General features: G+C 38.7%; 2 protein-coding genes across 3 annotated transcripts; one reads left to right on the top strand and one right to left on the bottom strand.

Annotated features, from left to right (window-relative positions):
* Nucleotides 1-4725: 4725 nt before the first annotated feature.
* LOC122076979 (putative disease resistance protein RGA4) lies at nt 4726-9786 on the bottom strand. 2 transcript variants are annotated; one of them, XM_042642666.1, is made up of 2 exons: nt 6044-9786; nt 4726-4974 (listed from the first exon to the last, which is right to left on the bottom strand). In XM_042642666.1, exon 1 carries the CDS (start codon nt 9521-9523, stop codon nt 6083-6085), a length of 3441 nt encoding a protein of 1146 aa, XP_042498600.1. In that variant the 5' UTR covers nt 9524-9786; the 3' UTR covers nt 4726-4974; nt 6044-6082. The 2 variants fall into 2 exon arrangements, with proteins under 2 accessions (XP_042498600.1, XP_042498599.1); XM_042642665.1 differs by having other exon boundaries at nt 6056-9784.
* Nucleotides 9787-15027: 5241 nt separating this feature from the next.
* LOC122076303 (uncharacterized protein At2g29880-like) lies at nt 15028-16265 on the top strand. Its single transcript, XM_042641619.1, has 3 exons — nt 15028-15357; nt 15432-15932; nt 16170-16265. Exons 1-3 carry the CDS (start codon nt 15028-15030, stop codon nt 16263-16265), a joined length of 927 nt encoding a protein of 308 aa, XP_042497553.1.
* Nucleotides 16266-16396: the final 131 nt, after the last annotated feature.

Raw genomic sequence — 16396 nt, 5'->3', positions numbered from 1 at the left:
AAAAAAAAAAAAAAAAAAAAAAAAATACCAAAGAGGACCTTTCTCATATGAAAAATGTTATAAACATCTTTTATGTAATAGTAGAGCTTGGTGCTGCCTCTACCCACCATCCTCACCTTTCCTAGGCCACGCTGCCTTCATAGCCACCTATGCCTACAGCCATGGTGCCTCTGCCGATCATTCCCAATCTACCAAAACCCATCACGTTGCCACCAACGCCTACATACTGCCCACCATGACTGCAGTCCGAATGATAACACCCCCATTGACTGCTATCCTAAACAAGTTTTTAAAACATGAGATTGGTATTAGTTGGGATTGGATAGATTTATCCCTGTTTTTAAGGTTCAATTTTTTTTTAAATCATTTTATCTTTACCAGTGGATTTGTTACTCAAATCGATCAAAATCGGAGATTGATTTGATCGATACTCATCCAATCTAAGTTTTAAAACCATGAACGTACCTAAGGACCATCTCTTCAATTTCTTCCATCTCTACTACAGTTCCTTGCATGCAACCTCTGGCCTTTAAAATTCCACTACTAGGGGCAAGTTGGGGAAGGTTTGCAAGTTTGCCATGGTGAGCCTAAATCTGCCAAAAAAAAAAAAAAAAAAAAATTTTACGTGTTGGGCTAGTGTTAGGATTTCTACGCTTGGAGTCAAGCTGAGCCAGGCTTGTGTTGAGCCAAATCCAGCCTTACCACAAAAACAGGGGCACAGGGCCAAGGTCAAGCTGGGTTGGTTCCCAGTTTTCAGAAGCCTAACCCAACCTGGCTCGGTAGCACTCCTATCCATTACATCGTTCATTTCCATTTATTGTATTTGGAGATTCTCTTAACCACATCGTAGCCAACTTCTACTCACACAATCACATTGATTGATCAATTTATATATGTACTTTTTTGAATAAAAATTATTAAATTATTTTATATGTTCAAGAGTGTAGGGGCTACATTAGTGCTGGGGCTAATGGAAACACACTTAGAAGCATCAATAGGATGACCATTTTCGCCTTTCTGCCCACCTTTGTGTTTGAAAAGCTTCATGTAAAGAGGATTAGACTATGGTGATGCCCCATATGATTCAGAATCAGGTTAGAAATTGAATTTTGTTTGCCATCTATGCAATGGGTAGCAATATAATAAAGGGCTAATTATGCAATTTTGCAACTAAAGAGAGCCTCACCTTGAGACCCTAGCCCGCCAGCATGTCTGGTGCGCATCCGAAATTCCGAATCCCCTATGCCTGACATTGCGTTGAAGTAGACGCTGGCACCTGCAAATCCAAAACGATGCCGAAGACAACACCGACACTTATAGAAAGGGTTTTAAAAATAGGAACAGGTGATGGAATCTGTCCTTATCCATTTCGATTCAGATTGACTCGGAATCGGAGTGATTCTGCCGATTTTTTCGATCCGATTCACGGATTTTGAAACCCTAGCCTGCTATGACGTCTCCCTTCCATTCACCGTAAACAACCACAAATGGTGATTGCAATTTTATTTATAGGTAGAAGCGTCGTCAATGTAGAGATACGTGCAGCTACGTAACTTGAGAGAGGTTTCTTAATTTCGAAGATGGCGGCCGGACCCGGGGGTCGTGCTGGTTTCTGGAAAATACAAGCCCCTTCGGAACAGCAGCAACTTGTTAAGTTAGAGTGAAGTTGCTGCTGTTACGAAGTGGCATGTATTTCACCGGCGATTACAAATCGACCACGCCTTGCGGCGGAGACTTGGAGGAAGCGGTGGGCGCGGCGGAGGAAGGAAAGAGGACGGAGGGTTGGTGCCCCATAGAAAGAGGTAGAGGGAGAGGGAGAGTGAAATGAAAAAACTGATAGTTTCTAACGTAACAAAGGGCATTAGAGGAAAGTAAAATATTTGTTACAACAAATCTGTTATTCTGTAGTAACTTGTAACCGCCTAGGTTTTCTTTTCCTAACAGGAAAGCAAAATTTGCTGTTACAACAATATGTTGTATTGTAACCGCCTAGTTACAAACAGATTTTCCACCAGATTTTGAAAAAGTAATGGTTCGAATGGGGGAGGGAGTTGAGAACTTGATAACCCGGGCTTGGGAAATGCGATAAGCATCAGACGGCTGAGAGCATCTGAGCATGCGCCCCAAGGGACTCTCGTTCATCCGATACTCACTGCCCAACATAGTGGCTACAGACAATTTTCACATCCTGATCCATAGCTTTTGACAAAATTTATTAGGGTAATTTACAGCGCTACCCCCTGAAGAATGCCAATATTAGAGGGACACCCCCTCTCTTTCACCAAATTAGACTCGGACCCCTTGCCGTCAGTCACTGTTAAGTGTCGACTTAAAATGACCATTATACCCTTGCTATTGAAAAACTCATATTTTTATATTATAGTGAAGCTTTCAAATACAGAGAACGACGAGGAAGACGCTTCCCCTTGTTCTCTCCTTCTGTAATCATCTTCTACATCGATAACTTCAGTTGCGTTTGGGGGAACCAGAGGAGTCAAGACATTTACTTCTTCTGCGCCTTGAAGGGCTACGGATTGAACGGGATTTGAAGAATGGTTCTGGTTTCGGTTTCGGTTCCGGTTTTGGTTCCGTGAAACCCTTTCCATTCTTACGGGCGGAACGTAATCTTCATCTCTTTCCTCCTCTTCCTCTTCCTCTTCCTCGTTGTCGGCTTCTTCTTCTTCGTCTTCTTCCTCTTCCTCACTCCTCACCTACAAAAGTATCAAGTGGATTCTATGTGATTTCAAACACGAGTAGACTTTATCAACCACCTTAAGAAGCCATATCCACAATTCTCATGAAATTGTCTTGATCAAGCATAAAGATATCTATGCACTGCCTCCAGCAACCACACATTCCCCAGGTTAAATGGAGAAGAAATGATGGGAAGTTGACTTACCGAATGGAAGACCAGTCAAAGCCAGCTATGCAATTTGTATTTTTCCATGTTCTAACCAAGCTTGGAACCACTCCAAGCATTGTTACTTTAGCATCCTACAGATAGTGCAGAAGGGATTCATACAAATTAAGGACTAAATGGAAATAAAGCATCAAATCAATTCTCAGTTACAAGATGTTCAAGTGACTAAAAACGAGTGAATCAGATACTTCTTCTGCGCCTTGAAGGGCTACGGATTGAACGGGATTTGAAGAATGGTTCCGATTTCGGTTCCGTGAAACCCTTTCCATTCTTACGGGCGGAACGTAATCTTCATCTCTTTCCTCCTCTTCCTCTTTCTCTTCCTCGTTGTCGTCTTCTTCTTCTTCGTCTTCTTCTTCTTCGTCAAATTCTACAGATTCTTGTGGTAATTCTATTAAATCTGGCATCGATGTGGTTTCATCGTCTTCTATCCATCCATAGTAAGGAAAGTTACTCGGCATACAGATTACAGCCATCGGCATCGATTGAAGTAGGGGTGTCAACGGTCCGGGTCGGTGCAGTTTCGGTCCGGTTCCACCGGTTTCGGTGTGAGTTTGGAAGTGACCGAAACCGACCCAATAAGGATTTATCGGTTTCAGTCCGGTGTCGGTTTCGGTGCGGTTTGGGTTCGGGTTGGTACCGGTTTGGATTTATTAGGTTCATTTCGGTTTGGATCGGTTTTTTAAACCGGTATGAAGCCATTAGGAAACAACCAAATGATAAATTGTTGAACTTCGATTTCTTAAATCGATTTGTAACCGGGTTGGTTTTGATTTTTGGTCTAGTTTGAATTCGATTTTCCATACAAATGTATATAAAACTATTCAAATTTTAATTTTTTTAATGAATTTTGGAGTGTTTCGGTTTCTTACCGGTTTGGTTTCGGTTTCGGTCCGGGTTTTGAGCCGGTTTCGGTTTGGTTTCGGGTTCATCCGGTTTTCGGTGCGGTTCGGTTTGGTTTTGGGGTTACAATACTTGAAACCGAACCGAACCAATAAGGCTTCGGTTCGGTTCGATCCGGGTTGTTATCGGTTCGATCCGACCGGTTTTACCGGTTCGGTTTAGGAATTGACACCCCTAGATTGAAGGAAAAAAAGGAGCAGAGGCGGCGGCGGTATTTGGATCGATGAGGCCGGATCTGTCGGTGGCGGATATGGAGCAGAGGCTACGGCGGGACTCCTCTCTTCCCTACCCTATTGTGATTCTTCTGAAGCCTCGGGCTCCAAAATCTTCAAGCTTCCTAAAAAAAGAACAGGGCTCACAGCTGCTACCATCCCGCTGACCTGAAGAAGAAGAAGAGCTAGAGAAGAAGAAGAAGAAGAGAGGATTTAAAAAACAAAAAGCCTTATTGCCGGACCTGAACTGCTGACCAAAAAGAGGATTTAAAAAAATAGAAAATAAAGCCTTATTGCGTCGTTATTGTCGGTACCTTCACCGGAAGGGGTTGCAGCGGCTGATCGACTACTCCGACTTTCTCCTCCAACTCAGTGACTCACGCGGCGGATATGGAGCAGAGGCGGTGGCGGTGGCGAAAGGGATCTTCAATCGATTTTAGGAATACAACCATTAAGGGCAATTTTGGTATTTCCCTATTTTAAGGGCAAAATGGTATTTAAGAAAAATTTGAATTGCTGATGCCAGCATTTTTTATATATTTTGTAACGATGACTGACGGCAAGGGGTCCGAGTCCAATTTGGTGAAAGAGAGGGGGTGTCCCTCTAATATTGGCATTCTTCAGGGGGTGGCGCTGTAAATTACCCAATTTATTATTGAGAAGTTGGGATACGATATGAAAGCCATTATGAAAATAACCTCTACCAATTTGCATAGCTTGTAGGGCAATGACGACATGAGCCTAAATATTAATGTTTATCGACTTACATACTTAAGAGTAACAACACAAACATTAAAATGGAAAACCAACTTACATACTTAGAGTAACACAAACATTAAATCGCAAAATAACATCTAGAAGGTAGGAGCTATAAAGGCCAACTAGTGAGATGTTTGTTCTCCCTAATGTAGGCTGTAGAGTTTCCTTTATTTCGATATCCTGTGACAAAAAATTTTGAGCATCAGAAATTTGGAAAAGGAAATATATATATACAAGAACCTATGGTAGCCAACATTTAGAAACAGGGCACTAAGGTGAGCTTCAAAAAATAATACCCAAAGGCTCAAATCAAAACAAGAAATAGAACATAATTACATGCAAAGTCAAAAAACTTAAAAAGCTAAAATGAGGGATAAAACAAGCTTCAAAAAATGTTAAGCTGAGGAGACCATTGACATCATTCTTGTGTTTGTAAAGTCGTTTGTGGCATAATTTTTAAAACTGGATGTGACAAGTTGTTAGGAGACCAAAGTTGATCTTCTTTCGTTTTTTGGTTCATTAAGGATGAAGATCCATAATTTTCTATTTTCCAAAAACTGATTAGTTTGGTTCTCGATTTTCTTAGGCTGATCTGTTTATTTCAATGCAAAAAAATTCGAAAAGAAAAATATTCCTATAAAATAGGATTTCCACTGTTTTATTAGGCTCTATTGTTTTTTCTTTTTTTTTTTCGGTAGAAAGGTTCTATTTGTTTCATTATAAAAGTTTCTATGCAATTGATATTTATTGATAAGATCTTTCACATTTATGGATTACCATTATTTTATGTATCTTACTTTTATATTCATTCATTTTTGTGTTAGATTCTTTCATTGTTGTATATATTAATTAATTACCTTCTACCAAGGAACAAATTAGCTTATATTACAAAAAATCTTCTCCATCACTTTAATTGTATATAGCCATACATTGGTAATGAAATATTCATTCCACTCTAGTCACAAATCCCAATTCTTAGACGTTAAACATTTTGCTACCTTCTGCTGTATTTTTTTTTTTATTATTCTATTTCATTGAAAAAATAATTCCTTTCCACCATTTTACATTGAAATTTTTGTTACCTATAGAGTTTTGACATAATTTGTTTTAGTTTCAGTTGAAAATAATGTTTGATAAAAAAAAGTATTAAAAAAAATAATAATAAGGACATAACTTGCAGCGTAAATAATATTTAATATATAAATAAAAAAATTAGATTGGTGATAAAATGAAAAGATAAAAGTCACACCTTAGAAAATACCTGTTTATTGTTAAAAATGCATCAATATCACCTCCTCCTCAACTCCAAGAGACGACCCCAACATCCATTGTTTTGTCTCATGCGAGTTGGTGTTGACCATGATATGATGTAAACTTTCGGAACGTGGGATATTTTGTGCCAGTCTTCTCCTCCTTCTCTACATCTTGTTTCCAAGACAGCATTGCAATCTATTATTGCAAGATTTTGTAGGGCTGTCAATTGTTGAAGACCATCTGGCAAAAAAGTAAGATTTTGACAAACCCCAACGATATTTATAAATCGAAGAGACATGAGATTGTGGATCCACTCCGGCAACCCAATTAGGCCGTCAGGCCACCCACATCCTCTGATACGTAAATCTTGCAGCATTGTAGCATGTTTTAAGTTCTCTGGCAAAGACGTCAACTTAGGCAGGGAGGAAATGGATAGTTCTTTAAGGGAAGTGAGGTGCCGAAAATCCTCCAATTGGGAGAGTTCCAGATTTGGGCATTTTTTAATCTCCAAATGCTCGAGAGATGTTAAATATCTCATCCCTGACAAGGATGCTAGTCCTTCGCAGAATTGAATCTTCAATGTCTTTACAGAGCTCAATCCCTGGAATTGGGTCTCATCCTCCCACAAATATTTCAGATTACTGCAATCGATGACCTCAAAATATTTAAGAGAGCTAATAGACAACCTTGGAAATTTGATGAGCTTGGAGCAGTTTCTAAAACTCAATTTCTGAAGAACGGGGAGGTTCCGGTTTTGTAGCAGCCCTTCTAGAACGTTTTCATATTCCACTGCTTCTAGAGATAAATGTTGAAGAGACGGGAGCAATGGGAGAGTTGTCAACCTGTCACACTTTGTAATTGTCATTGTTACAAGGCAAGGGAGCACTTTTCTTCCTTCTCGAACATTCAACAACAATACTTCCAGACTTGGCATATTACGCAAGCATAGGTCTTTCAACAAAGGGAATAATCCTTGACCCAAGCCATCACCACTGTCAAACTCAACACCTAAGTATCGTACAGAATCCATTTCATTTAACCATAGACACTTAAGAAGTGGCAGATGCCCAAGAGGCGGGAGTTGTTCGCATCTCTTACAGTTGAAAAGTGTGACATTGACCAAATTTTGGAGCGACAAATCCTCCATCCAATTACTTGGAAACTTCATGCCCTGGTAACTTTCCATTGTCAATCTTTTTATGCTTGCCGGGGGCTGGAGGCCCTCTAGCACCTCTTGATCAATGTTCGGAGACTGAGACCAAGACCAAGACAGGGTTAAAGAGTCCAGGTTTCTCTTTCTTATCAAATTGGCTTCTTTGGCATCCATTGAATTCTTCACGTTCTCGAGACATTTTATGTATAAATTTCCTCCAAGGTTCAGTCCTTGTAACTCACTGATATGGCATCCACTCTTCTTCCCCACGATGAAGATGCTTAATGTCTGGAGGTGAATCAACCGCCCTATCCCGGTTGGCATATGCCTTAGCGAGTAACATCCCTCAATATCCAAGTGCCTGAGGCTGCTCATGGTACTCAAGTGTGCAGGCAGCTTTTGAAGTTCAAAACAATGTTGTAGTCTCAATGTTTGCAAATGTTTTAGGTTCCTCAAGGACTCTGGTAATGTCCTAATATTAGTGTGGGAGAGGTTCAAGTACCTCAGGTGTATCATATAGCAGGCAACTGTAGAAAGTACCTGGCTGGTAATACGAAATTCTGAACAACTCAAATCTATCGCTCGTAAGCATCCAAGATTTGAAAAGTTTAACTCATCTATTTCTGTCCGATAGGAAACTAGCAGCAGTAGGGTACGTATGGTTTGAGATTTATGTAAAGACTCAATATTAATGGATGGGAAGTCAAATAAACTCTCCAATGACAAGTGCCGAATCCCTTTTGGAACAATTTTTTTCTTGCTAATCTGTTCCAAGTTTAAACATTCATCATCCATAACAAAACATGCAAGATCATGGACTAGATCATGCATCTTACATCTCAATACATTGCCACCAGCATCTTTTTCTGCATCTTGGAAGAAAGACCTCCATAGTAACTCATTAAAAATTTCATTCCCAATGTCTTCCAACTCCATTTCACCTTTAGATGGAATAAAACCATTAGCCATCCAGAGATCGACTAAATTTTCCTTTCCAATCTCATAATCCTTTGGAAATATGGAGCAATAAGCGAAACATTGCTTCAAATGTGAGGGCAGATGATTGTAGCTGAGTCTCAAGGCAGGTAAAATGGTATTTCCTTCATCTTCTGGCAGATCCCAAATTTCATTGTCTCTCACAAAAAGCCATTCAGTCTCCGAGTGTTTGAAGCGCAGTAAGCCTCCTAGAGCCTTTGCAGCCAGAGGTAAACCTCCACACTTCTTTACAATCTCTTTACCAATCATCACCAAGTTTGCAGCATTCTGCTCCTCTCTGCCACTGCTACCAAACGCACGTTGCTTAAACAAAGCCCAACAGTCATCCTCTGAGAGTCCTTTCAAATGGTTGGCAGGGAATGTGCCCATGATTGATGCTACTTTTTCAATACGAGTGGTTACAAGAATTACACATCCTTCATTTCCACATGTGAGTGAAGATTTCACCCTCTCCCACTTCTCCTGATCTTCACTCCAAACATCATCTAGTACAAGCAAATATCTCTTTCCACTCAACATCTCACGAAGGCGGCTTTGCATCGGATCCAACTCTGTGAGATCACAGGCCTTTCGATCAATGGATTCTATGATTGCTCTGGTAAGCCTTTTTACATCAAAATCATCAGACACACAAACCCAATTTCTGGACTCAAAATGATTCTTCACTCTTTCGTCATTGTAGACTAGTTGAGCAAGTGTGGTCTTCCCCAGACCACCCATTCCGATTATTGGATAAACCAGTAAATTTGGGTTGCTTATGTTGTCCACCAATACTTTAACTATCTCTTCTTTGATCTCTTCTCTGCCATAAACTGGGTGTTCAGTAGTTAGAATGGAGCTAGTCTCTCGTTCACTGCTCTCAACAACCGACCCTTCCAGTACAATTCCCCGAGGGTTCAAATGAAATTTGGCCCTCGCATCAGCAATATCATCAAATCTCTCTCTAATATCTTTAATTCTGTGTCCAATCTTGAGCCGAAACACAAGTTGTTCAAAATTGAACCAAGACAAGAAAGAGTGACTTACCTGGTTGGTACAGTTGCCGCAGCTTCTCATCTGGTCTTCTAATTGAAGTGATTTGGCTGCACACTCATCTAAGATGTCATCTGCATCATAAGCGGCATCCTTGAGTTTCTTTAACCAACTCTTGATCGCCTTATCCTTGAATTGCTTCTTCTCAGCATCTTCCAACACATCTCGAATTGTAGCTAAGGTGTCAGAAAGTCTTCTCATCTCTTGATCGACTCCCCATACCAAACCAAATTCTTGTTGAAGTAGGGAGTTGATGTTCTGAAGAACAACTCGAAGAACTGCATCAATAACCATCTCTTCTTTCAATTAAAAAGAAACTCTAAAAATCTCTCTTACAGGTATAATGGAATTGTGGAATTATGATAAGAGCTAGCAGACGCTTTAACTAGATTTCGATGGAATGATCAATCTTCAAGAGTGAAGTGTCTTATGCTTTATGCTTTGCTCTGTTTTTTCCTTACGTTCACAACTAGAGTCGGTAAGATAATGTTAATAGTGCTTGACTTCATTTGCCCAAGTCTTTCAATTATTGATGAGAGAGAAGCTCACTTCAACCTTCTTCTTCCCTTCCTATCTACCAAGCAGAAACTTCATGCCTCTTTCCTCTTGGACTGTTACTTAACATAGTTGTAATTATTGGTATTGCGACGTTTGGCAAGTGCCTGATCTCGATTCCTAACCGATATCTGGAGTAATAAGGTAAGAAAAAAAAAAAAAAAAGACTTATTAAGATAAAGGTATCTAATCCGGATGATCCAATATTGATCCGTTTATGATATTGTAATGATTTTCCGATACGATGCTCAAAAACCATGACTGTTAGGTTCAATCGCCTGATATAGATTGATTCAATCCAAGTTTTAAAACCAGGATAGGGGTGGATTTCTACCCAAAAAAAAGGGAAAATGATTTATGTGGGAGTTATAGTAAAAAAAAAAAAAAAAAAATATTTATGTGGGAGAATGTGGCTCCTACACTCATATGTGGATGCAAAATGACCACCTCATAAAATGCAAAATGATGGTTCCGTTGATGTTTTCTCGTACGTTCCTATTGCCCTCATGTACACACAAGAACGGCATTTTCCCCAAAAAAAATAAAAAAAAATTACTAGAGAATTCTTTATGACATGGATTAACCAATGTACTTCACTAAGGGCCCGTTTAATAACATTTCAAGAAACGTATTTCTATCATTTCTGCGTTCAGAAATAGCGGAAATGGAACAAAAAGCGTTTGATAAAACTGTTTTGTTTCACTTATTTTCAGAAATTGAAATTGAAATTTTTAACTATTTATGGTTTAAGAAACGACTTGTTTCGCCGTTTCTAAAAACAACTCGTGGCCATTTGTTCGCTAGTTACTATCAACTTCCAAAAACATTACTTATCAAACATTTTCAATTCCGTTTCTGTTTTTAGAAACATAAATTTATGTTTTTATCATTTCTTGAAACAAAAACAGCAAAAACATTATCAAATGGGTCTTAAGTATAGCAACACCTATTAAGATTATAAAGAAAAAACTCAATTTAAAGATTTATATTCACATATACCATTGGAGTAACAGGGGAAACATAGATTACTTTTTTTCTTTTTTAAACAACAAATAGATTACTCGGGAAAAAAAGCACTATACGTACGGAAGTTGAACAGACAAGTGCATCACATGTAAATTATATGATCCACCACAATATTTGGTCGAGGGATTGGTATCGTATACACCGAGTTAACTTGGGATCGTCTTTTGGGTGGGGGGTGGGAGGGGAACTGATCAGGTTAATTGATACCATTAATTTCCCCAATTATCCAAAATCCCATCATGAATCCATAAATATCGGCCAAGTTAACTTCCGATGCCAATCCCAAACTCCGATCACTATGTACTTTCTCATAAGTCTCTCGGTCACTCACTTTTAGTGTAAAAATGCATTAGTATCAAGATCGGGATCCTCTCTTTAAGTGATGATTGCCTAGATCTTACCTTTAGCTACTGATGATGCTAATATGATCTGATACCTAAGTCCATGCTGCCTACTTCTAAATTAAATTAATAGTTGTATTGACCACTGTTAGTTAAAACGCATTTTAATGCGATTGTTGTTTGTAACCATTGAAAACGCGTTTTGCCGTATGCCCCATACAATGCGGGGAAAAACGGAAGCACAAAAAACCGTTTAAAACACATTTAAAATATACGTATAACGCGTATCCATATTTTAAGGGTAAAATGGAAATTTTATCAAACTCAATTATTAAAAAAAAAAAAAAAAAAGGGTTTCTCATTTTTTCTCCAATCCCTCATTCCCTCTAACCCTTCTTCTCCGTTAGTCGGTCACTCGGTCTAAGCGCCGTGACCCTTTATTTTTTCTGATTGGGCTAACAGTGGGCTGGATTCTGGAATGGCTTTTTCTGGTTTGAGTCTTTTTCTGGAATGGCCTTTTCTGGTTTGGAATACCGTTGCTTGATTTCTGCAATATCCTATTTCTATGCCCTTTCCCAGCCACATTCAAATTTTCATTACTAATGCTCTATTTGCTTTACTAGTTTATAAGCTGGGAACCTTATTAACAAGGAAGAGCTGTATTTGCTTTCCTGGTTTATGAGCTGGGAACCTTATTAACATGCAAAGGAAGAGCTGTAACAGCCACCTTGAAGCTTTCTGCCAAGCTGGGAACCTTCGAACATCTTGCATGGTATGTATGTTTTTTTTTTTATTATTATATTTTGGACTTTTTTTTAATTATGGTGTATTAAATTTTAATCTGGATCTTACATTGGATGCTATATTATGGATGATATATACATGAACGATTGATGTTAATGTAGTTTAGAACATTAGATGTAGGTATACAGGTAATAATTTCTCAAATTATATGAGTATATTACCCTTCTTTTGGTTTTGTTTTTTTTAAAACTACACGTTTAATATTTATACCATTCATTTTCATCCGTTTGCTATTTCCTTTTTTTTTTTATCATACCATCTTTTTTTATTTGTTTAAAACCCGTATCGTAAGTCTGTTTTTTTTCCCGTTCCCGTTTTATCTAACAATGGTAGCCATGGTGTTGTCTTCAACCCACATTTATGATCTATGTAACCAGCAAGGACAACATTTAACCCAAAAGTGTCTGTGGCAGGTGACCTTAAAACATGGGATTTTAAGGCATCACAAGTCTCAGGTATAGGAAAAATGTGATTTGAGTCAACCAATGTAATATGGAATCCAAAAAATAAAAAAAACTAGTTCACCATATAAACACAAAGATGTTCACATATCAGGAAGCCAAGCTCATAAAATCCATAATAATGTTATGTAAAGGCGCCGTTTGATAACACTCTGGGAGAATGTTTCTGGTGTTCTTCTATTCTGCGGGAATGCAAATAGAACAGAAATATGTTTGGCACGTCCGGTTCATTTTTGTATTCCCCCGGAATGAACCAATGAAAAAGAATAACTAAAGAATACATTGCAAGAGTACCAAAAAGTTACTTTCCTATTCTTTTCCTATTCTTTTACAAACTTAAAAGAACAAATCCATTCAAAACCCCACAACCCCTTTTTTGCATCTCACGATCAAAACCCCCAAATCCGTCGCTTCCCTGCCATAGGTTTTCACTCTCTCGGTCGCCGCTTCCCTGCAACGGTCGTCGATTCCCTGTGACAGTCGCCGCTTCCTTGCGACGGTCGCCGCTTCCTTGCGACGGTCGCAGCTTCCCTGCAACGGTCACCGATTCCCTGTGACGGTCGCCGCTTCCCTGCGACGGTCGCAACTTCCCTGTAACGGTCTCTCCTCTCGGTCGCGGCTTCCCTGTCTCTCTTGGTCGCCGCTTCCCTGCCTCTCTCTCTGTCGCAGGTCGGTCGCCGCTTACCTGTCTCTCTCGGTCGCCGCTTCCCTGCCTCTCACGATCAACGCTTCCCTGCAACTCTCTCGGTCGCCGCTTCCCTGCAGCAGGTATTTTCTCTCTCTCTCGCTCTCTCGCTCTCTCGCTCTCTCACAATCTCGCTCTCTCAGTCTCAAGTATCGACACACTTTCGTACTTGGAAGAGACCCTCTTTGATGAACTCAATATGAGATTGAGAAAAAATACCCATTGATGTAATCATGAGAAGGGTAAGGTTCTGACTAATTTCAGGTTTCAACCATTCTTGGACATTGAAGCTGAACTTCTTCTCTGGGTGAGAATAGCGAACTGGTAAACAATGGTTGGATCATAATAACCCAAATAATCCATTAACTTGTACTCTGTTTCTCCAGTGAAATGGATCAAATCTTTTAATTCTGAACTTGGAAAGCTCTTCAAGTGTTCATCCTTCACGAGTAGATGACCAAATCCCCTCATCCCAATTTCTGTGCAGGTATCCATGTTCATGGATTCTCTAGCTTGCTCTGGTTTCAGCCTTTCAAGTTGCGATGGCTTTTCTTGCTCTGGGTTTCCAGTGACTAGAGTCGCTAGTTTCCTTTTCTGGTTTTTATAGATCAGGAAGCTTTTGAACTGTGAACTGCCTTTACTCTTTTAACTAGGATTGTGATTTCAATTTTGCAATCTGTTAGCGATCTTTCTCCCTTGTTTAAAATACCTTGAGACGCTTTTTTTTTTAATTTTTTTGGCAACTCTTGAGATGCTTTTATTGGGCCTATGATTGAGGCAACAAGGTTAACAATTGAAGATCTCATTGGTTGAAACGGATATGTATAAACTACAGAATAAAACAAGAACTAAAGTAGAAAACAGCAAAACAGCAAAACTGAAAACAATTAATGCTCCTCTGATTTATATACATGGCAGGGCCATAAACTTCCAAATTTGAGGACCCCACTTGCCCTATGTATTGTTTCCAAAGTCTTATCATTTGGGTCAAACCAGAGACTCTCTAGTGGTGGTGGTTAATTGCATTGAAGATCTCATTGGGTTTGAATTTGGGCCTATTGTTTAATTGCACCACCCAACAGAGAGAGAGACCATGGAGGGGACAGTGAGGGGGAAAGGGATCCGGTTAGCTCAATATGACAAATTTACTATCCCTAGCTCCTTTATTGCTTTAACTAGGATTACATGTGCCAGTCATTCCTTCTTTGTTCCCTTCTTCTTCTTTTGATGATGGAGGAGCATCATCATGAAAATTCTCTCTCTCTCTCTAGAGTGTGAGCTCGTGTGTAGAATTTGATAAAGTAGATGAATACTCAAAAGCATGGGTGCTTTGACCTGAGGATAGAATAGTGTTATCATAAAGTGTCTTTCACTCTTTACTCATCTGTCTTTAAGGACTAATTAAACAAAATACTGTGACCTTTGGGACCTTTAGAAAAGGGTTTTCTATTAAAACATTACTCTTTTCATGATAAAAGTTTTATTTTTCTGTCTGATTATGGTGATCTCTGTCCTTGACTGCTCAAGTTTCGTAGTTGATTACTTTGATCGATCGTGATGGGTTTCTGTAAAATACTCATTTGAGCATATTTCATCATTCTCATCTTAAGATTCTTATTTATTTATCTGTTAAATTTTATCATCAGCAAAGATTGTCTATTTATATTAATGTGGCAAGGAAGAAAAATTTCAGTGCTTACTGAGATTGATATTTTGGATGAAGGTTGATTGTGTAAATTTCAGTGCTTAATGATATTGATATTTTGGACCTGGAAGAGGGCTTTTATTATGATTAGAGTATTCTATTTTGATGAGAATGATGGAAAGATCAATTTGAAGTTCTTGAGCATGATATAAACAAATACCAGAAAAGACATGTATTTCTATTTTTAGGCTATAATGAGATGTGTTTCTAATTTTAGAGTAATGACATCCACTTCGAGAGCTAATAACGAGGCAGCAAAATGGACTCAAAGCGAACAAGATTATCTCCTGAAATTAATGGTTGAACAAGTGAAAGTTGGTAATAAGAGTTCCAGCACTTTCAATAAAGGTGGGTGGAACAATATCAAGAAGGGGCTTGAGGAAAAAACTAATCGGTCATTTACGATGGTTCAATTAAGGAATAAGATGAATAAAATGCGATTCGATTACAGCGCTTTCAAGAAACTACTGGATACTACAGGTTTTGGTTGGAATTCTGTGACGAGGACCTGTACAGTTGAAGATGAGAGTGTTTGGGATGTACACATCAAGGTATACTATACTTTTATATGATTTTTTAATATTCGGTGTAATTTTATCTAATAGCTAGTTTGTAAAATTTTCAGGCAAATCGTGATTGGTCAAAGTTTAGGAGGAATGGGCTACCACATTGGCCTGAACTATGTATAATTTTTGGGGATTCATATGCTAGTGGGATAGGAGGATTTGGGAATGAATCTGATTTCAGGTTTGAAGAGGAATCGAGAGGTGTTGATGATGAGGTGGATGCAGATGTAGATGTAATTCCAACTACTCTATTGGCTAATACCTTGCCAACAGATTATTATGAAAGCCAAGATCCAAGAACTGATCGTCCTAGAGTCAACAGAAGACTTGATAGGACACCTACAGGATATAGGAAGAAGAGTAGGACAACTGGTATTGAACGCGCCATACAAACCCTAGCCGAGTCAGTAGCAAACAAGAATACTTCAACCCCTAGCTCAACTCCAATGGGTCTCACTCCAAATACCACAGATTTCAGCACTTCTACTTGTGTTAGATTATTGGAAACCATGAATGATATCCCAAGAGAGTTGCATATTAAGGCGTGCAAGAGGATATTGGTGGATCGGGAATGGAGAGAATTATTCATTACTCTCAAGGATGAAACGAAACAATTGGCTTTTGATGTGTTAGATTGATGGATGATAATCTAACCTTTTTTTTTTATAATATGGATGATTGTAATGAAATACATTTAAGACCTTTTGTAGTAGGATGGATATATTTTGTTAGGTACACTTGATGTAAAAGTGTAATATGGATATTTACACTTTATGCTACTTTTCTAAATATGCCAGTTAAATTTTACATCTATTGTTGTAGCAAAAATTCTGTTAGATGCAAGTAGTTCTAAATACTTATTACATCATCTGATAATTATGCATGTTGGATGATTATAGTTTTATAGATCTTTTGGTACATTTATTAGAGGATAAACATTTGTATGATATTAACAAGTTTAAAATTTATATTGAATTAGTTATGGCAAATGTCAATAATACTCCAATAATCGCCTCTACTGACG

Source organism: Macadamia integrifolia, chromosome 4, assembly GCF_013358625.1.
Source record: "Macadamia integrifolia cultivar HAES 741 chromosome 4, SCU_Mint_v3, whole genome shotgun sequence".
Taxonomy (NCBI): domain Eukaryota; kingdom Viridiplantae; phylum Streptophyta; class Magnoliopsida; order Proteales; family Proteaceae; genus Macadamia; species Macadamia integrifolia.
Note: the sequence above shows the minus strand (reverse complement) of the source record. Positions and strands in the feature narration are given on the sequence as shown.